The 22045-nt window shown below is 41.9% G+C and overlaps 1 protein-coding gene across 2 annotated transcripts; it reads right to left on the bottom strand.

Moving 5' to 3' along the window:
• Positions 1-454: 454 nt before the first annotated feature.
• Positions 455-16338, bottom strand: prdm2b (PR domain containing 2, with ZNF domain b). 2 transcript variants are annotated; one of them, XM_034585516.1, is made up of 8 exons: positions 16101-16338; positions 14202-14319; positions 12751-12854; positions 11582-11734; positions 9716-9842; positions 7216-7320; positions 2582-7116; positions 455-2107 (listed from the first exon to the last, which is right to left on the bottom strand). In XM_034585516.1, the coding sequence occupies exons 2-8, from the start codon at positions 14314-14316 to the stop codon at positions 2090-2092; spliced, it is 5157 nt and encodes a 1718-aa protein (XP_034441407.1). In that variant the 5' UTR covers positions 14317-14319; positions 16101-16338; the 3' UTR covers positions 455-2089. The 2 variants fall into 2 exon arrangements, with proteins under 2 accessions (XP_034441407.1, XP_034441408.1); XM_034585517.1 differs by lacking the exons at positions 9716-9842; positions 11582-11734; positions 12751-12854; positions 14202-14319; positions 16101-16338 and adding an exon at positions 9036-9662.
• Positions 16339-22045: the final 5707 nt, after the last annotated feature.

Here is a 22045-nt window from a genome sequence, read left to right as displayed (position 1 = left end):
TTAGATACATTGGCAAAACATACAAAAATTAATTTAAAAAATGTTTAGTTATATAATTTCCCCTAGAACCATCTTATTTTATATTATTGAGAGAAGTTCCTCTGTTTGCCAAGAAGATGATCACAATCTCCTGGCTGAGGCCTCAGTTACACAGTGGAGGGCGAAAATAAGGATGTTCTCTTTAAATATAAATATAAATAATATGTAAATTTTTATGAATCGATTTGTTTTTTCTGGGCCCATAGACAAAACTCATTATTCATCCCTAGCTATTGGAACTATGCATGTACATTTAGCAGAAGCTGAAAGAAAAAGAAAGGAAATAAAAAGAAGTTATAAGAATGTTTACACTCCACATTAAATGTACATCCTATCTGTTTACACTCCCAGTCCAGCTGGGTATAGTTGGGAATCCTATAAGCGACAGAAAATAATAATAAAAGCATAACACCAATTGAAAAACTTTTTTTTTTATTATGTCAATTACAGCAATGTCTTACTTGAGGTCATTTGGGATTTTTGTCTTTGTTCATCCTTAAATACATAATATTGATGCTGAAAGGCAAAAAACATGAAGATTTCTCATGGAAAAATAAATTAGCTTCAAATCATATTGTTCAATTTACTTTGCCATAACATGCTACAAGTGTTTTTAAGCACTGCCTGTGTGTCTGTCTCTGTGGTACAATGAATGTGGTCAAGAGTGAACAAGTGGGGGAGAGCACTATCAAATGAAAATAAGAGGCTTTTCATTAACGGGGACATTTCCATCATGTACAGCTTTAACCGAATAAATCAAGACACTGAAATAAAGATGACTTTATCCTCAGAATAAAATAAACTGAATCATTCAGCTACATAACTGTTGCCTGGCTCTTGTAGGAACATCAACACATGAAGCAACTTCTACAAAATCTACAGAATACTGCAGCAACTCTTCGACACTGTTATCATCTCACATTTTGGCAGATAAAAGTTGGTTCATGTGTCAGTTTCATTTATCAAATTGCTTAACGGAGATTCGACAGAACGGCTGCAAAAGTACTATTTGAGACCAGATGAACCATTCATTCACACCAATTTGGCGTAAATAACCAGTGTCTGCAAAGTGAGCAGAATACATTCCATTATTCACCGATGAATTAAGCCAATCTTCACTTATCCAGCTGGAAATTTTGGCAGTTTTATTTTAAAGTGCTGTAAGAACACTGGGCCGGGTGAGTGACGTCTAAAATCAAGACGGGCAATATTTGAGTTGACACATAATTCCCCATTATTTTACAAGTGGAATTACCTGCTAATTTCAGATAAACAGAAAAAAAAAAAAAGTGTAAAAAACATGAGACGTACTTGAGATTTCGACCAAAGGAATAGCTGTCGCATCCAACCATAACCATTCACATACTTACCACACACATATACAGTGTTCCTGAGGACCAATTGTTGCAGTAAACAACTGCCATTTTCATTTTTGTTTCCCAAACAAAAATACACCAACAAGATATATTCTACAATATAATGACTACAGAAATTTAAATCAAACATACATACTTTGCAAATCATGTATAAACTGAAGTAGGGTGCCCATTGTGAGAGACATGTAAATTGGCTTAATCTAGTTTATACTCTATTCAGCACATGCATTAAGAGAACATCCATAAATCTAAACAACCGAAGGGGGAAAACAAGGAACGAAAGAATAAACAGGTTTCCCGAACTAACTGATACATGATTGCCGTTTGCAATATATCAGCCTTCCCAAATAACGGAGCCCTAATGTTACTGTTTTGGGTCAAGTAATGACACATGTATATATTAACTCATTGTCATTTACAGTTTCTTTTTCCTCTTTTTTTTGCAAGGCTGGCTAAAATCGAGGCTCAGTTGATTAGATGGAAGATAAAGAGAGTTCCCTCCTTAAATCCAGCAAAGGCAGTTGAGATAAGCAAACTTCACTTGTTCGTGAGTGAGTGAGTGAGCCCACCACGAGAGGTCAACCTCAGTGCTGTCAGTATCTTGGTAAATCCAGAGCTCTGCCTGAGAGGTGAGAAACATCATCCCAGGACGAGCTCAACAATGTCCACATGGCTCACTTGGTCAGAACCTCCTGTAACACATGAAGATGGAAAGATGAGCAACACAACAGGAATAATTTGTCGATCAATCAACTCTCTGACTGAGGGAAAAGGAATCAATCGTTTAAGTTGGACAATTATCAAAACAAAAAAAGATATACAGTCAATGGTTCTAGGAGCTCAAATTTGATCAATTGCCTACCGAGATATTTTAAGGCGTTAGTCAATTGTGGTTTACATTTTACATTGTTTTCTGGTTTTATTATCAAGAAAATATCAATAGAACATTTGAAAGTGAAAATGGGGTTGGTACATTTGTGACCATGTTTTCTAAAAGAAACAGCCTGATGTGGGTAATGGATTCTGTGTGGGTGACATCAGTGAGGCTAGTGTTTTGTAACAATGCCACTCACTGACAGACATATTTTGAAAAGGACAAATGCACAGTTACCAGAGCCAATAAAGAAGAGAAACAGACTTAAACACAGGTTTACATCTCATCTCACCTGAGTCTCTTTTGGCTCTTGAACCGGTGGTTCCTCGGTCTTAACCTCAGCAGGAGGAGCTGTGCTCTGTAAGCTCCTGGTGACTGGACCGCCAACTCTCTCCCGTGTTCGCAAAGAGAACCGCTCCTCTTTCTTCAGCTGTTGTTGTGATGGTGGTAGAGATTTGGCCTCTGCTAATTTCTTGGGTGCTGCCTCTTTACCCATACGCTGCATTCTCATGGCCGGCCGCTGTTGTGCAGTGTCACTGGGAGTGTCAGGGGCTGGGATGGGGGTGGGAGGTAGAGACTGGACTTGGCCCTTCTTAACTTTTTTACTCGCAGAAACGGGGGTTGGGAAAGATGCAGGCCTCTTTAGTCTGCCCGGAGCAGCTGCACTTTTTCCTTTGCTTGTCTGGGAGGGTTCAGGGTTCGCTGCACCAGAGCTACGAGCTCTGGTCTTTCCCAGCAGTTTACGCTGTGGCTCTGTCTGCATTTCACAGTCTAAGGCCTTTTTCCTAAGACTCATGCTTTTGTCTACCACAGACCCTGCCTCTCTTTTCACCTCTGCTAGACCTTTTTTGCCCTTTTTCACAACGGGCTTCATGGGACAGCTGACCGCCATATGTTTATGGAGACTTGCAGGATAAGTAAACTCCCGGCTGCAGTGGTGGCAAACGTTAGAGGGCTGCTCTTCTTCAGTTTTAACATTAGCCTTCTTTGCAATGGTGGCAGCTTTGTTTTTCTGAGAAATCGCCTTCTGGACAAGCTGGTTCCTCTTCTTACTGAGGGCACTCATCTTTGTTTTACCAGTATCTTGATTAAAGTTAAGTCTCTTTGGCTGACCCATTCTACGGAAAGCACTCTGGGCTGCAGCGGCTGCTGTGGGCGACACAACTCCGTTCGGGCTCTTCACTATTTGCTTGAGGGGGATGGGGTTTTTCTTGGGAGTGTAACGCTTCTTATCACTAGCATTGGCACAAGCTAGTATGTGCTTGTGCAGTTCGGGCATGTTGTCGAAGCTGTTGCCACACTTGGTGCAGCGAATGGCAGTGCTGAAAGTCTGTGGGATGTTGTGGGTGGTGAAGTTGGTAGCCGAAGCCACAGAGCCAGCATGGGAACGGCTGTGATAAGGAAAGGGGGGTGGTTTATAACTGGGGTAGTGTTGATTAAGGCCAAGGCGAACGTCTGGGCCTTTTGGTTTCCCTCCCTCAGAAGCCATGATCTTTATTGTAGTGTATAGCTCCTCATTGGGGTCCTCCGCTCCATCGTCTGCATGATTACCATTAACATCAGGTTCATCTTTAACTAAATCTGACTCACTCTGTGGAACAGGTTCATTAATCATCTGCGGTGCTGGTGTTGAGGGACTGCTTTCCTCTTTGGCTCTGGATGGATCCGTGTAGTTCTGTGGCCTGAGTTTGCCGCTCTCCAAGGTCGTATTTGAACACGTCTCATTCGGATGCAGATCCTTCTGGTGCTGCTGGAGGTTACTGAGAAAGGCAAACTCTTTGGAACAAACAGAGCACACAAAGATCCTGCCCACTCCATGCAGTGCTGTCCGGTGAGCCAGCAGGGCGGGCCCGTCACCAAACAGCTGCACGCAGAATTCACACTTGAAGGGCCAGTCGGCAGCGTGAACTGTGATATGTCCACTGAGCTCTTTGATGGAGTTGAAAGGCTCCTCGCAGACATTACACACAAAAGTCTTGCAGTATGCTGAGTCGAATTCCATCGGCTCAGACGTTTTATCAGGAGGTTTATCAGGAGCAGCAGGCTTGGATGAAGTGTCAACATCATCCTGAGGAGACTGTTTCGTAACTGACAACTCGTCAGTGCAGTGTTGAGGTTCTTCTTTTATCTTTATCTGAAGGAGGGATTGTGGAACAAGCAATGGGGATTGATCATGTGATGTAGGAGAAGGAGATGGCGAAGGAGATGAGGATTCTGGTTGAGGTGAGACAGGAGCAAAGTCAGATTTGAAAGTTTTCTCTGTTACCGAGTCATGCTCTTGCTTCAAATTGCCATTTAGCAGAGTGTTGCTAGTCACAGAAACATCTTCTGTAGCGTGAAGATCTACTGACGTAGATTCAAGAGGACTTGGTTTTGAACGGTTAAGGGGATCTTTAAGTGGAGTTTTCAGGGAGTCCAGGGGCTCAGAGACATTGTCCTCTTCCTCATATTCGTCTTCTTCAGCTGACAAAATATTCTCTGAATCTGACAGGGACATGTGTTCGACTGATCTCGGAGACATTTTTGGCGAGAGGACAGGAAGAGGTCTCAGAGCAGATGAGTCTGTAGGCTGAGAGAGAGGAGAACTAGGCATAGGTGGTGGAGACGGTATGGTAGGTAGTACAGGGGGAGGCGGTGTTGGGGATGTCACGCTAGAAGAACTTGGGGAGGATGGGTTCAATGTGACAGGGGTCAAAGAGGGCGGAGATGGGTTGGCAGACTCTGATTCAACATTTGGAGACCGAGAATGGAAACAACTTAGGTTTGCTAAGGCCGAGGGGCCCTCCTCTCCTGGCAAACTCAGACCTACATACTCATTCATCAGCACCTTTTCAAGCATGCTGGTGTTAGGCTTTCTCTTTTTTGTTAAAGGCTGTGGCGCTGGGCATCCCTTTGCTTCAGGCTCAGCTGAGCTCTTACGATTCAAGCTCAAATCAAGAGCTGAATCTCCCATCACCTTGTTCAAGCTCTCACTTTTCCGACTGACAGAGTTGGACAGATCCAAGGGCTGTTGATTACAGGAGTTTCCTCCGCTACCAGCAGACGTTTGGTTGTGCGTATTGTTTCCGGAGGGGCTCAGGGTGTCCCCATCATCTTTGTCCAGTAGGCTCCCAGGAAGTGACACACTGTGGCTTTCCAGCTTTGGCACCTTGAGGGTGTATGAGCTTGCCACCTCGGATTTACAGCTCTCTGTTTTACACACAGGACTGAGCTGTGGAGACGAAGGGGGAGACGCTGTTCTCCTTTTAAACCTGCCTGAAGCCCCTGGCAGGGGCGTGACTGACAGCGGGGAGGCCAATCGATGGCTTTCTGTTATAAGGGCAATGGTTGATTTCTGAACATCTTGCGTCTGAAGGAGCTGTTTGAGCTTTGGTGACAGATAAACTGTTTTCTCTCTCAGAAATGCTGATGAATCTGTGGCTTGTTGGAACAGTCCTCCCATTAGCAAGTTAGAAGAGGAAGATGTAGAGGATGATGAGGATGATGAACAGGCTGTGAAAGGTGTTGATTCTGTCTCCACTTTGAGGCTGGGAATAAATGGAGGTGTAGATGTTCTCCTCTTCGCTGCTGACTGGCCAACATTGGAGACTTGCTTTGCAGCCCCCATTCTCCCCTCCATCTTTAGCGCCTGTCCGATCTGATTGGGGCTGATTATAACTGTGTCCAGACCAAACAGAGCTGCAGACCTGGAGTCCACTTCTATAACCTCACAGGTGCTCACTGAACTGCTGGACACAATCTTGCCGTCAATGTAGAAGCTCAAATTCTCAGAGATGTTTTTGGATATATCAATTGCGTAATCATCCCTGTCTACCTCGTCTTCTGTGTCTGCACTGGGCACATAGACAGGTGGAGGGCTGGTGCTGGGGGACTCGTCTGGCTGCGGCTGTTGCTGCACTGATGCTTCCTGCAGCAGCATTCCTTTCCTGCGAACACCCTTTGGTAACAAGTGCCGTTCGTGTATTCTGCGTTGGTGTCGCCGCATGTTGGTGTGTGTGCCAAATGCTTTGCTGCAATACTTGCAGGGATGGAGCTCCTTTGACTCTCCGCTGTCATCCAGCATAAAGGGACGGTCACCATGGGGCCCAAACTCTTTTCTCTGCAAGTCAGAGGTGTGCAGGGGCCCTCCAGTTAACTGAGACCCTATGGCTATGTACTGACTAGTTCGGCTGGTGCAGTCTGGACTTGAGCCATCAGTCTGCACCACAGGACTGAGGAGAGTGGCAGTTCCAGCCAGAGAGCCAGGCCTTTTCTTGGGTCCACTCTCGTGCCTTCTCTCATGCCGGCGCCGACCCACCTGTGAGCCAAAGGATTTACTGCAATATCTGCACTTAAACAGTTGTGTCTGCTGGTTCGTGATAGCATGAATGTGTATGTGACGCTCCAGACCCTGTCTGGTGGAGAAGTGACGTTCACAGTGCTGACAGGGATATGACTCTCCATGTAGATCTATTTCAAGATCACCATCGGGGTCAGGGTCAAGGTCAAGATCAGGGTCGACCTCTGGTTCTTGCCCTCTAATTGAGGAAGACTCTAACTTTAGCTCTGAAATATTGTGGCTTTCTTTGCCAGAAGTCCGTGACATGACAGACTGCTTATTTTGCATTGAATCAGCTGCAGCTAAATGTTGATCCGTTTGCTGTTGTACCATCAAATCATCAGCATCCTCTTCCTCCTCATCTTCTTCCTCCTCTACCTCCTCCCCATTTCCCCTGTCCATTAATCCTGCTGACATATCCTGCACATCTTTACAGTCAGTGCTCGCCATGGGATGGGTTTCCTGCGAGGTTCCCAAGGCCAATGGCCTCTCATCCTCCTCCTTCTGACCTGTAAACAAATAGTAATGAATAGAAATTTACGTGCTAGAAAGAGTCCTTAAAAATAAATAAATTTACACTGATTATCGATGAGGAAAAGTCAACTTACTTTCCTCCCCATCCCACATCTCCTTGACAGTAGGTTTGGTTCTACTTGTTTTCTTGAATCCACCCAAACCAGCCTGTCTGGCTCCCTCCAGCAGCTTCCTTCTTGCTGTAAGTACAAACACACACATCAGTTTGTATCAGGCTTAATGAAAACTAAAAATATCAATACAGGAAACTGACATTAGAATGTCATGACATCATTTGCCAATGATAGAATTTTTCTCAGAAATACTTAGTTTCCACAACCAAGCAAGCACCAACAAAATGTATATGACATTAAAGAGTATGATTAATATTGATTTACACAACTACAAAACTCCAGAAATCAAAAGGAGTGTGGATAGTCAGTCAGGTCACAGGGCTACATTTCTGGAGAAATCAAGAAAAACTAATTATGCAACATAAAAAAGGATCAACAGATTAGTAGGCCCATTGCCAATAACACCTTTAAATCAATTTTACTTTTCCACTCATGTGCTCAGTTTAACCACAGCATTGTTTTGGATCTTCAGAAACATGAATACATTGACAATCAGAATATTCCAAGGCAGCCACACATTGTGGATGCAATCATGGGCTTCTATGGATCAGTGATTTAAATAAGACTATTGATAAGCTCCCAGGTGATGCTAACATGACACCAGCTTCCCTGCGTGAGTCCTCATAATAGGAGTGTGTCAACAAGGTCACCTGACCTAGACCACAAAGCCTAATTCATACCAGAGAAACAAATGCTCCAGGTCAGTCATCTGACTGGAATGGTAAGAGGCATTCATCTAGAGCAGCAACACAACTACCCATACATTTTCATAATCAAATACTAACAGCATTTCATAGTCCTAGCCTGTCCTGTCATTAGCGTCTTACTTGTTAATATATCCTGCTCTCACAGAGCCAACACCTTCACAAACTCTCACCCCAGATTGGTTAGGCAACACATGCAGGATGTTTGATATTGAAATTAAGCAACAGGACAGGCAGGCTAACTTCATCAAGGTTGACTTTGCGATGCAGTAATTACACGCCTGCCAGGAGCAACAACTACTACTGCAGCATAGAGCGAGAGGGATGGTGTCCTAGAAGCTTTGTGTCTGTAGGGTTAGACGGAAGATTACACAGAAATAATACAAAACACATTTATTAACGCGCCTCTGAAATATAAAGTACATAAACCCTCGGGATCTGCTGCTCGCAGAACTCAAATGTTGTTTTCCACCTCATCTCAGGCGTTTCAAGGACAGACGTTGCCTCTATATGTCGCCTTTAGTTATACATTGATTTAATTACATGTTGATACGAAGTCTCTAAATGCCATTTGCAAGCATCTGATAACATATCAAGTGCACAGGGTTACTCTACCCTCGGTAGCATTATGCTATATATACACATTTCAGCAGGATTTCTTTACCGACCGCTCCACAAAGTCTGTTATCCCCATGTGTCAAAAACAATCCAATATCTATAGCGTATATGAACACGAGAATAAACTACACAATCTAATACTTCTTCAGGAAACATTATGTCCAAATGTCCTGCTAACACATGTCAATGACGTCCAGCAGCTAGGTGGATGGTTTCTTGCTAAAAGAAGATATTCGCATCACTTTAACAGCAGCATGTTGGATATTATTGGATTGATCCTCTTGTTTTGGTTTGAATGACGTTTCTGTGTCGATTAGTCTGATGTTATAACTAAATGCAAATGCTATACAACAATGCTACAACACCTGGGTGACCCGTTTAAATTCGCAGCACCGTGCTAACCGTGGTTATACACTCACTCGTATTATTAATAGTAAAAATAAGTAATATCTCACTTGCCAACTGCTCCTGTGCACTGAGATGTCCGTGTCTTCAGACCTAGCCGTTTAGCATCATGCTAACATGCAGTCTGACAAGTCGATGAACTGGTTATTCTGCAGCCATGTCGGCGTCACCGGCCATTTGAAAACACTCCATAAGCGATATTACACCTTAACTACGTGTTGTTAACCAGTACCCGCGGACTAACCAGCTAGCCCTGCTGCTGGGTGAGGCAGCCAGCTAGTTAGCTCCCCTGCTAGGCCCAGCATCAAGTAGACAGGCTCGCCGATGGATGGCTCTCATGCTTTGGGAACTCAAGGGAAGGTCACATCCTCGACACCGCCAGGAGCCCGAGGAGACGCAGAAGCAGGTAAAAAGTTTCTCACGGCCTCGGCCAGGGCTTTAACGGGGCCGCTAGCGAGCGAAGAACCGGCTCTGTGCTCGTTATTCGGGGCTAAACCCACAGTTTCGGGTCGGGGTAAGAGTGGAGAGAAGCCCCGCACACACACACACATTCACCGCAGCCGTTAACGTTAGCTTCCCCCCCCCCCCGGTAGCCTTCATTCGTAGCTAGCTACACAACTTCGACTGGGAGGAAGAAAGCCTCCCGTCGCCTCTCCGTGTCGGCCTGAGCCGCTCGACACACAAAGAACACGGGACAGGACAGACATGACGGTGGGGAAAGGGTGAGGCCTCACCTCGCTTCGCCCGGGCTGAGTTTTTCCTGCTCAGGCTGCTGGCTCTTTCTTCCTCCAGTGCAGCTGTTATCTCGGGGTTGTCTTCCACAGTGAACCACACCAGCAGCTCCTCTCCAGGCCGGATAGGCTGCAACAATGAGAGATGAGCTCGGCCTCCAATCACAGCCCGGCTTGCTGGGAGGCAGCCGGGGGGATATCTGGGCCACGGTGCATCTACACGGAGTCTTGAGGGGGTTGCACGGGATTTGACAGTGTGTGTTTTCTCACGTCCCGGTCCGCCGCAGCGTCTGAGGCCGGCAACACTCACACAGCTTCATGCAACACCCACAGTTTGTGATGTCGACCTGGTTGCGTGTTGTTGTAAACAACCTTCAACGATTCCTCCCTTCATGAAGTGTGCACTGTTGTTTTACAGAGGTCACTCTGGTCCTTTATTTGTGTTCTGTACACTTTGTTTTGTTCAGATATTTTTATGGTTCAAAGTTTGTCTGCCTATCGATCGATCTCTCAAGGTGTTATAATAATTATTTCTGTATTTATAAAGAACACAACAAAGTTTAAAAAGTCCTTCAAAAAAACTAAACAAATAAATAACACCCATTAAAGAATAAAAACACTAAGCGTGTGACAGAAATTAAAGCACCCGTTACATAATAAAAACTAGAATTAGGTGAAATTTGTACGATAAAAGTAAGTTTTAAGGTTTGATTTCAAAAGAAAGCTACTGATTCAGCCTCAGTGTTATATAACACTATTTACCTCATTAATATTAAATGTGGTGGAAAATAAAGCATGTATTTACCTCTAAAATAACAAATACTTTATAGATACAAAAGTACATTATAAGCTACTATTATTTTTTTGGTGCAGTTATAAATGTACTTTAAAAGTGGCTTCTTTGTGAATATATTTTAAGTACAACTGAATAATTTACTAAAAATCATGAACTTCTTCATTCACTGCTAATGACTTCCTCGCTTGGATGTGAAAAAATGTTTTTTTCAGTTGTAAATTCAAATTTGTGCATGTTTGCTTTTAAATTAACAAGCACACAACAGCAGTACAGACAGAGCATTCAGAGTAGTGATACTCATGACACTTAGTATTAGTAGTATAGTATCCACCCACCTCTTACAAAATCTTATTTAAATACCAGGTATTGTCAGAAAAGTATATTTAAACTGTATAAGTACCATTTGTGCAGAGAAATGGCCTCTGTGATTAATTTATTATATTTCTAATTTATTTTTTGTGATGATACATTACATTTTTAACTGAGTGATACTACACACTGTATAGAAGTATTTTCTGCTGTAGCTGGTCAAAGTAGAGCTAGTTTTAGCTACTTTGTACAGCATTAGGTAATTTCATCTAATAAGATCCTAATATTGATAACATCAAAACCATAAAATGTAAAGTAGTAACTGTAAACTGCTTTGAGAAAAAAACTTAAAGTTTAGTGTGATATCTAATGAGTAACTTCTAGTAGGAGTATACAAGGTCTGTGTATCATCTATAAACACATAATAAGTTAAAGTGACAAAGAAATGTACTCCAGTAACTTACCTGACAATTACAGTGTGTTGTGATATTATGTACTGTCCTCTTGTGTTAGAGAATTAGTTTCAGATTGATGAAACAAATATATGAATACAAATGTGTGTTTTTACATTCCAGTATGACCACACTCCACAAATACTTTCAACTACTAGAAATACTGATATATGATCTAAATAATTGTGAATCTCAGACTGATCCTGCATCCAAACCATAAGCTCTTTCATTTCATTCACTAATTCATATCATATATCCCTCTACCACTGGGTGCAGGACCCATTAAGCTTCATAAATGTGTCTTCAACTTACCCTTAAAACCTTGTAGTAAATTGCTCTGTTGATTTCAAGAGGAAAGAGATTCTGCTCGTCACTGGAGCACGCCCAGTTCACGTATCGCAGCCAGTTCCCCTTCATGGGGTTTGTGGCGTCAACACACATCCAGCCCCGCGCTGGGAAATAAACCTACAGGTAAAAGATGCAAAGATGATGTGATTTTTATATAAAATATATATAAAATAATATCTATTGTTGAAATAACTTATGGGGTATTGAGAAATATTTTGTTCCTTTTTTATTTGTCTAGAAATCATTTGGCTCAGTATTTTTTACGAGCTTTTTTTTCGTAAAATAAGTCTATAAGTGAATAATTTAAAGATTCTCCAAGAAAGAGGGTTAAATGTTTAAGTGGAAGTTGAAACATTTGTCATAGTGATACAATAACGACACCTGTTGCATCAGGATGATTGTGTTAACTTGTTGTGAGACAGTTGGAGATGACAGTCGACTTCATAGCTACAGTATATACTCCTCTGAGCTGTAGCTTGATGGACAATGTAGTTGGGCTTGTTTAATGCTATGTGGTTACTAACTATAGGTGGAGGGGAGTGTTTTAGCGAGAGAAGCCAACAGAGCAGCAGCCTGGGACACAAGCTGTTTTCAGACATGACAAGTTGCCTTTCATACATGAACAACGCAGCGGGAGATTCTCCGCTCAGACGTGTTTGCAACAACAAAGACATCTCTAGAGAATTCAGCTGAGTGGGGGGGGGTTAGCGGTAGGCAGAGGCAGGATGTAATAGATTAATTCAGCTGGAGGATTGCATGTTTTTTGTTTACATTACATCGACACTGCATCACCAAAAGCTTCTTCATCAATTATTTTTTTGTTTTGTTTTTGCGTCTGTTCCGTGTTAGAAATGTCATCAATCCCCCACTCGCCTGTGGTGAGTCCTGCGGAGGATCTCCCGCTGTGTCCTCACATCGGCTCTCTGGACTTTCTGAGGACTTTATACCAGGGGGCCAGCTGGAGAAAGTCCACAGAAACTCTGGAGGCTCTCATTCTGTAATTTGCACACACACACACACACACACACACACACACACACACACACACACACACCCCCCCCCCCCCCCCCCCTCCGGAGAAACTACGGAGGATCTCTGGAGTTCGGTGCATGTCCGAAAGCAGCTGTACATACCTCCCACATGTAAACATTACTGGTCACCTGGGACCTTTTCTTCTTCTCGCCGACAAATGGGCCAAACCTCTTGCCTTTAGGAATGACCCGAGTGGCCCAGACACCTGAAAAATCAGAATCAGGACATCTCATACCATGTGATCAAATTTGTAGAGCAATAAAAAAGAAATTAATTAGGAGGCATCAGTCCATAGTAACCTTAATCTGCCAGTATACCCTCACCAGACCTGCTCGTTAGATAGCTATAGAAACCCCCCCACCCAAGACAGACAGTCCAAAACTCACAACCTCTTCATGATGTAAATTGAGCAGCTGTGTGAACCAGTTGTCTGTCTGCTCTGGCTGATTGAACCATTTCTGCCACTTGTCATGTGAATAACTGGGTTCAACACTCCACTGTCGTCCAGGGAGACGGTCATATTTAAACATAATCATCATGACCCCCCCCCCTCCTTTCTCTATGATGACCCACTTTGCGACCCTCCTTCAGTGTGGCTGACCCGACATGGTCGGACAACACGATTAAATTGATTCTGTTTAAGAACGAACAAACTGCAAAAACGTGAATCTGACTGATTTTGTTACTTCTGCCAAGAAGGTTATGTTGTCCTCTGCATTTGTTTGTTTGTTGGTCTGTTGTTTCGCAGGATCAGGCGATCAGCACGGATTACCATGAAACTTGGTGAAAGGATACTGCACGGGTCAGAGAAGGACCCAATACATTCTGGTGCAGATCCAGATCAGGGGAGGATATGACGTTTTCAAACATTTTCCTTGATTTCTCAGGAAATTATAAATTTTGGTGCTGTTCAAAAACAAATGTTGCACATATATTCTCCCGGGTCTAGAAACAAACATGCTGTATAGCATCCTTAGACAAAACACCCTGGTAACTGGGTAAAGGTGCTTTGAATATAAGAACGCGTGTGCAAAACAGACTGTGGATTATGTTTGACAGCAGCATCATTATAGTAGTTAATTTATTACCTCCACCAAAAGGTTATGTTTTCATTGCTGTCTGTTTGTTTGTCAGCAGGATTACTCAAAAACTACTGAACCAATTTCCATGAAATGCCATGGAGGGTTGGGGGGGCGGGGGGAGTTTGGAGCAGATCCAGATAAACAGGCAGATCCAAGATTTTCTTTCCACTTCCATTGACATGGTTAGATGGGGCGTAAACCTTGGCGGAGGCCTCTACTCTCAGGGCGCCCTTGGAGTATCATCAATTAAACGATAACTAGTCTAAGCCCTGTTAAATTTTACATCACTTTCTACTTTTGAGCAGCTACTAAATATTGAGTGTTTATTTGTATACTGCACTTTCTTAAAATGTTATTCTTTACTGTGCCCATTATTTTATATTCTACATTATATTCACTCAGTTTTCAGACACGTACATCAATTGGAATTGTGCAGCTGTTGAAAGTTGCAGACACAGTTATTTACTCACCGATGCGGCTTTGATTTATAGCAGAAGGTCTGAGACTCAAACAGTCGGGCAAACCTTTCCACACGTGAGCTGGAATTTCATCCAGCGTTTCCACCGTCCCTCCAATTATAGCCATGACCTGCAACCACAGATTTAATATGTCACCAAAAAGTCTCAAAACACTGAAAACGTTGAATCTATTATTATCATCAGCATCATCATCAATGGCATGCTATAAAAACTAAACATCTTTCAATTTATTGTCAGTTTCAAAGATGGAGATTTCCCATGTTCAGGTGGGTTTCCACAAGGTGAATAGATTAGAAAGCAGCAGCACATGTAGATGAATGTTCTCAAAATTAAATAATCATAAAGAGATGAACTGCATCTCAGAGTGTTCTTTAAATCATTGAGGTTTTTTGCATAAAACTAAAAAAGGCCTACCACCTAAAATGTACTGTAGATTATTTCTGTAGTGGCCATGACCTGCCTCAGTTCCTGAAAGAAGACTGTAGTTCCTGTTTCTCATCACGGATGTAACACTGGGTCATGCAAATTCAACCACATGTAAACAATACGTTGAATATATTTACTAGAACTGGACCAGTTTATTGGTTGATATGAGCCTTTCACAGACATATCAATGTTGGTAGTTATGTTTGCCAATATGAAAACAAACAGACTAAACAAATTGGAAAAGATGTGCATTTAAGTTATATTATAACATTACATTTCTAAATTCTAATATATTTGGTTGTATTAGTTTTTTCTTTAGTTGTTTAAAATACAGTTTATGGTTGAACTGTAAAATATCAAGCTTCAATTACAGTTCTTTGTCGTCATAGGAATCATGGCCAATTCAAAAAGAAGTCCCCCCCCCATATCAACCCCCAAAAATCCACATCAGTTGGGCTGCAATATTTACCTCTCTCTTGTCAGAGCTATGATAAGAACCAGTTTAAAACCAATTTAATGAGGTATAGACTCTAAACTTATAGATTTTCTGGCTCATGGAATTAAAAATGCTCATTACAACTCCCCAAAGCTCAAAGGTGAGGACTTCAGATCGTTTGTTTGACCTACAAACCCAAAGATGATCATTGAGCAGAGAGAAAAAAACTGTCAATCCTCACATGTGAGAAGCTGGATGTGGATAATCAGAGAAGCTGCTAATTAGTCTGATCCGATCGCTGCTTTCTTCCATTTACAGAAATCTTGAGGATTAAACATTTGTGTTTGAGTAACTTTGCTGCAGCTGCCAGAGAAGCCAGATGTAAGTGGCACAATGAGCTGTTGACCTATGAGGTAATAAGCCCACAAACACACACACACACACACACACACACACACACACACGAGTCATTCAAATGAAACCTTCATGATAATGTGACCTGACAGTCTTAATGATGCTCATATGATCTCTAAGGCAGATCAGACACATGTGTAGTTTTGTGCAGATGAAGCTTATCCCCTCACCTCCTGAGAAGAAAAGGTAAAAAGCATTTACTTTTTATTGTCTGGATGACTGGATCAGATTTTTCCTGAGCTGGAAGTGTGATCAGACATTTTTTAACCCCCCCCTCCCCCCAAGCTGAAGTTCAAGCACCAAACGCAGCAGGATGTTGCATGGAGCGGATTTAAAGCCACTGTGACTCTGTCCTTGAAAGAAAAGTTGACCATGAGAGACAGAGCCGGCGGATCTGTGTGAAGCAGAACCGGTGCAGCAGCTACAGGATGCACTTTATTGTTCCCCTTGTTCTACAAACCCTCCTCTCTCTCTCTCTCTCTCTCTCTCTCTCTCTCTCTCTCTCTCTCTCTCTCCTCTCTTCTCCCTCTCCAAACTGGAGTAAAGGTGCACGGAGGCTTTTCTCTCTCTCCTCCCTCATCTCTGTCTGCCTGTTTGGTTGCACGCGCACTTACCTGCTTTATGTGACCGGGGAGCTTTTTTTTGTGCTCTAGCAGCTTTTCAATCTGCTGAAAATGGCGGATGGAGGCTCGGGAGTAACCCGGGTGGTGCTGCTGGTGCTGCTGGTGTGGCTGAGAGAGGCAGCCTGTCAGAGCCGAGCGCGCACATGCAGCGATGGGCCGTTCATCATGTTGGAGTCAGGAGGGTTTTAAAGAGGAGTGTGTGCGTCTGTGTGTGCGTGTCTGTGTGCGTGTGCGTGCAGCCCCACATGAAACCAGGTCAATTAACCAGCAGCCTTATTTATCTGTGAGGGCGATGAGACCTGCAGGCTGCTGCTGTCTCTGCATCCAGGAAATAACTTTATTTATGTAACAGCATTTTATTTCAAAAGATTTGTCCATGCAGGTGAATATTGTCCTTTGCTTGTGGTGTATCTTCTGTTCCTGGTTCAGTCCTCAGCGCACGTATTCTAAGACCCATCGCAGCTGCTACAGTGGAAACTAATAATCTAAAGTGAGTAATTTATGGTTAAACTGAAACAATGTTGCCTGAAGATATGGTGTGATTGTAATTTAATGACTTTTTAAAAATTACAGATCTGTTTTCGCCAATAAACCCAATTTGAACTCGATGTAAGTAAATTTCCTTTTTTTCCATTTTAAATTGTGTGTGTGTGGTAAGGCCGACACATAATTATCATGTCCTCATGAGGACAGTCAATCACTATATACAGTCTCAGAGTTAGTTCTTTTCAAATACTGTAGCCTAACTATCCCGTTCAAAATAAAAGTCAAAGATACATGAATAGATGACAACTTATCATTCAGTAGTAGTAGTAGTAGTAGTAGTAGTATTATGTGCTTTTACTCTCCAAAATCTAATCTGGCATCAGATCTGAGTAAAAGTGGATTATTTTCTTTATAGGTATCATATAAACAAGCCTCTCAAGAAGTGGGTGATATTGATAAAATCCTTTACCACATCAAAATAAACATTATAATGCACAATCTATATGCAACATGATATTATACATTTTATGGAAAATGTGGTAAACGGTCGGGGGTGTAAAATCATCAAGCACTGGTGCATTTTGGGGGTTGCAGTTAAAACCCTTTATCATTAAGGGTTTAATAATTAACTAATAGGTTGACATTCATGATGAAGCTGCCATCAATGCAATGATTATTAAAATGAAACTATGACTTAAAAACAGTTCTGTAAATTATGAACAATGGGCTCAGATGCTGAAGGGATCTAACAACAGTCAGTTCTCAGTGTGATCCTGCCACACTGTTCATCTGTCTGCAGCCACTAGAGGCCGCTGTGCTACAACAAACACGTTGTGTTGTGGTCAAGTGACCAGTGAACTGTGGTGGATCAGGACTCATACACACAAAGTTATCATCCAGGTTATTTAAATTAATGCCATGTGTGTATTACCATTAGAATAACACAACGTCAGATAAGTAAGTGTTGAGTGTGCACATGGGAGGAACCCCTACAAAGTGTGTATCTATTTCAGTTCTACATGAAACCACAGAGGAATAAAAGAAGAGAGTTTACAAGAGGTGAAGGTAATAATTATGAGATAATCGATGTCACCGCACCTTCAGGCGTGTCTTCATGCAGCAACATGATGCAACGTCATTAATACGTGGCATTTAATTCATTCAAATTAATTCACCTCAGTCGAGGTTTCTATGTTACCTGCAGTTCCTGTTCGGAGTTTTCTGTTTGTATTCAGTCAGAAACCTAAATCTCTGAGATGTTGCAACAGGAGGAATCCCACCGTGGATCATTCATGCACTCGCCGCTCCTGCCACGATCAGGTGTGTTGATCCCTGTCAGCCCTTTTCACAAGCTCCCACCTCCGATGTCGAACTCCTCCACCCCCTGACCTCTCCACATCCATCAGGCCGACAGCTGCCACAGGCCCTTCTGCTTTTTTTGAAACGACAGTTGTAACTCCTCTTCTTCCATGAGAGGATGTCCATCAACCTTTAGTGTTTTCATGCCCAAGAAATAATAACAACAGGAATATTCAGATCGGACAGAAGAGGAGTGGAAATACTTTCATCCTGTCAACACTGTGAGAAGATAACGTTCATTACGAAGAGTTAATGTGAATATGATGGAGAAAATCCTGTTTTCATCACATACTGTCAATAACAAACATTTAAACAACGTTTGTTTTACAAACATCAACAATCTGAATGGCCACTTGTCTTTTATAAGATTATGGACCATACAAAACCCAATAAAAACCATTGACTTGCCCCCTGGTGGATGGCTGCAGTATAGGTCATGAACCCTGCCTCCTCCAGGTTAGTGGCTGGGACATGGATCATCTAAAAAAATGGTTTCTGTCTTTTGAGCTAGTTCTCATCACAGATTTTTGTTTAACTGTTCTTTTGTTTCTGGTAAGTTTGGTTTTAATTAGTTATTTAATGTAAACAAAAACGAAGTGAAACATTATGGTTGACAGCTGAGACTGACTTGACTTTGGTCGAGTGCATGTATCAGTGGAACCTCGATACATCGCTCCATCCCCAGATCGGTACAGAGCAGACTCTAACTCCAGATGCACAAAATGCCGTCGCTCATATTCAGGATATTTTGGCTTCATTTCTTGATAGTGGGAGAAAGTGGAGACATGTTTTTGATTTAAACATATTTACTTAGTATTCAAAACTAAATGTACTTCTGTTAGAGAGCAGCTGATACAGGATGTCTAAAAGCCAAAACTGATGTAGATATCTTATAGTTTACAAAGTCACATAACGATTGGTAGATAGAATTTTTTTTTTTATTCATTAGAGATGTTTCTTTAAAGGATTGCGAGTATGATGCAAACTAGGCAGGAAATGAAACCTTCAAAATCATCTTGTGGTCTGTCTGTCTCATGCTGCGTGACAGCACAGAAAAAGTGACGGGCCAACCTTTCAACGGCTCGTAGGAGGTGTGAGCCTTTGAATGCTTGTGTTGGACTCAGTGTATGGAGGCTAGTGGAAATGTACATGCTCTATGTAAAGGACATGTTGTGATTAAAAACGAGGCGATGTTTGATGCTTGAACAACCCTGAGAAAGAAGGAACATTTTCACTCTACCTGCATTTATTGTTTTAAGATGAGAAATCAAATATCAAAGTCACATGAACATTAAAGTCATCACCAAACAATCATCGTCAATCAAATATGAATCAAAACATCTATAAATGCTCACACTTCAGATGTTATGGTGAATAATGACCGGCATTAATGCACTGGTATGTTATCAGCCCTGGAGGTAGCTAATAATCGACCTACTGTATAATAACTATCCCACAGATTTAAGACACGCTGTTGAAATCAGGTGGAACAACTCACATATTTCCATGATGCTACGACACCTTATCATCCTACTCCACCACACGTCAGAGGGAATTATTGCACTTTTCACACACGCCGCATTGTGTGCACTGTGCAGTTTAAACCTGTGATCAGGATTTTACACTGACATGTAGATTAAAGGTTCCCTGTTGAGATATTGACTACAAGTGGAGCCACAGAGCTTTTTACGTGTAGGTCCCTGATATTGTTTGTACTGTGCACGTGCACAAGGACACATTCCTGCCTCTGGCCGATCACCTGTTGATGCTGGTGAAGCACAAAGAAAAGTAGAAATGTGCAGTGAAGAAGAAGAAGAAGTGTTGATGAAGATGAATGTAAATGTAAAACCACACAAATCTATTTTTTAGAACGACACCTCAAGGATGTTTTGTTGCGGAATACTGACTGTAAACATAACTTTTGTCTAAAGAAAACTCCACAATCTAACTCTAAACGATATGTACACAGTGCGTAGTTAAAAGTACAGCTGTCAAAACTAAGAAAACTAATTATAAATACATCTGGGATCATTATGACGTCGAAAACATATTTGTACTTTTGATAGTTTAAGTAAACTTTTCAGACAAATTTTATTTCTATTTCAACAACAAAACACAAATACAGGACACAACATTTCAGAGGTGAAACGTTAAAAAGAAACACTTTTTAAATGCCGAGAGACAAAAAATAAATCATCATCTCGATACCAACCTCCCTGATAACAATCACGGAGTTAAACCAATTAGATTGGATGACACTTCTTCACCGCAGCTCATCCTTTAGTGATAAAAGACATGAGAGTGCAGAATGCTGCTCCGAGCAACTGCCCCAGTGAGAAACTCTAACCGCCATTAGTCAAGTCAACACTCGTAATCGTCAGCTCTTCTCACTGGGAGCTCTGACGCAGCCGCCGACATGTTATAACACTGCATGTGCCCCAGGAATTAATGAAGCCTTTTTTCCCACATAACTTTCTGTTGTGTGGAATGTCTTTTTGATTAATGATAATTATGACCTGGAATGTTTGAATATAACTACAAAGAAAACGTCAGCTTTTCAGGTCAGTAGTCCCGTGATAGAAGACTGTGTATAAGATGTACAGCAGATGAACGAATCATCATTGTGGCCAAATGTAAAATAGGACACTGTGGATGTGATTAAAAAACCTCAGTGTTCGAATCTTAGCTAGAGGTTCATCTTCAGTGTGACCGCACATGGTCTCTGTGCATGATCCCTGACACGTTCAACTCAGGCGTCAGTTTAAAGTCTCTGCTGCAGGAACTGTAACGTCCACAAATTGATTCAGAATCACCTCAGTGGTGTTGAACTTGTTCTTGGATTGAGTCTCAGTGGGAACAACCAGGCGTCCCTGGCGTCCTGATTCCTGAGACCTGGACCTGCTCTGTTTCTTTTACAGTAACTGAAGAAAGAAATGCTGAATCTTGGAGTCCAGCCAAAACTCAAAGTAACCAGCACCATCTCAAAAGAGCTATGAGGGAAAATGGCTGAACATTTTTATCAAGAAACAAGTTTTCATCATTGATCATGAGAATCAACACATTTAATGATTTCTTCTTTAAAGACTGATTTTAGCTCCTGAGGGAAGGTTGTGGTTTTAAACTCTTTATGAACAGCGAATGACAAACACTTGATTAACCACAGATTTTACATTTTAACTCTTTACAAATCTGAAGTAGAACAATGATGTGTTATATCTCCTGTGTTTGCACAATGTATGAGAATGATATTGGTATATACATCGACCTTTAGTCATATTGCTACTAATTCAAATTATATTACAATAAATAATGATATTGCTTTATCGCCTGTCCCTATATTTATCATTATTTTTCTTATGCGTCATGTCAATGTTTCTTAGTTTCCATATATTTATTGCCTTTATTTTATTTCATGTTTTTATTTAGGGAACCTCTTGAAAATGAGATGGTTCATTACAACATGTTATATTTATTGTTTTTTACACATTAAATTCTCTTTTCTTGTCATGTGAAGCACAACTTTTATTCATTTCATTTTTTATTGAATTTTCATGCAGAGAGTGGCCATGGCTGAAGTCTTTCTATTGCATGGATCTGTACTGAGTGGGCCAGTGGTTCAACACTGCTGCTGCACAAGTAGATTCTGGGATTCAAACCTGCGGGCCGATTGCGGCTGTTTGTAGTTTGGATGTTCTCCCATTTTTGGCTCCTGTTACTTGGGGAGTCTGTGGGTGTGAATGTGAGCAGGACTGGCAGCAGTTGCCTTCATCACAGTGCAGACACATTAAGACACCTCTCGTCCAATGTCGGCTGGAAAAGCTGATACTGGCTCCCGCCTCCCACAACCTTCCAAAGATAAGCGGTGTAGCTGATGAATGACATTTTAATTCAAAATACATTCCTCAAATTCTCAAAAAGTAGTTAAACGTCTTCTCTTGACGAAAACGGTCCAATGTCAAGTCTGAACGAAAAGATAGTTTTACTTTGGCTGTGGAGTTTGAAAGATGTTGGTGCTAAAAAAAGCAGGAGGACCAAATCAAAAACGCTGTTATGAGCTGTTGTGGGAAAAGGTGGATCTGCACTTTGACATT

Source organism: Hippoglossus hippoglossus, chromosome 5, assembly GCF_009819705.1.
Source record: "Hippoglossus hippoglossus isolate fHipHip1 chromosome 5, fHipHip1.pri, whole genome shotgun sequence".
Lineage (NCBI taxonomy): Eukaryota > Metazoa > Chordata > Actinopteri > Pleuronectiformes > Pleuronectidae > Hippoglossus > Hippoglossus hippoglossus.
This window is presented reverse-complemented; position numbering and strand designations above follow the sequence as displayed.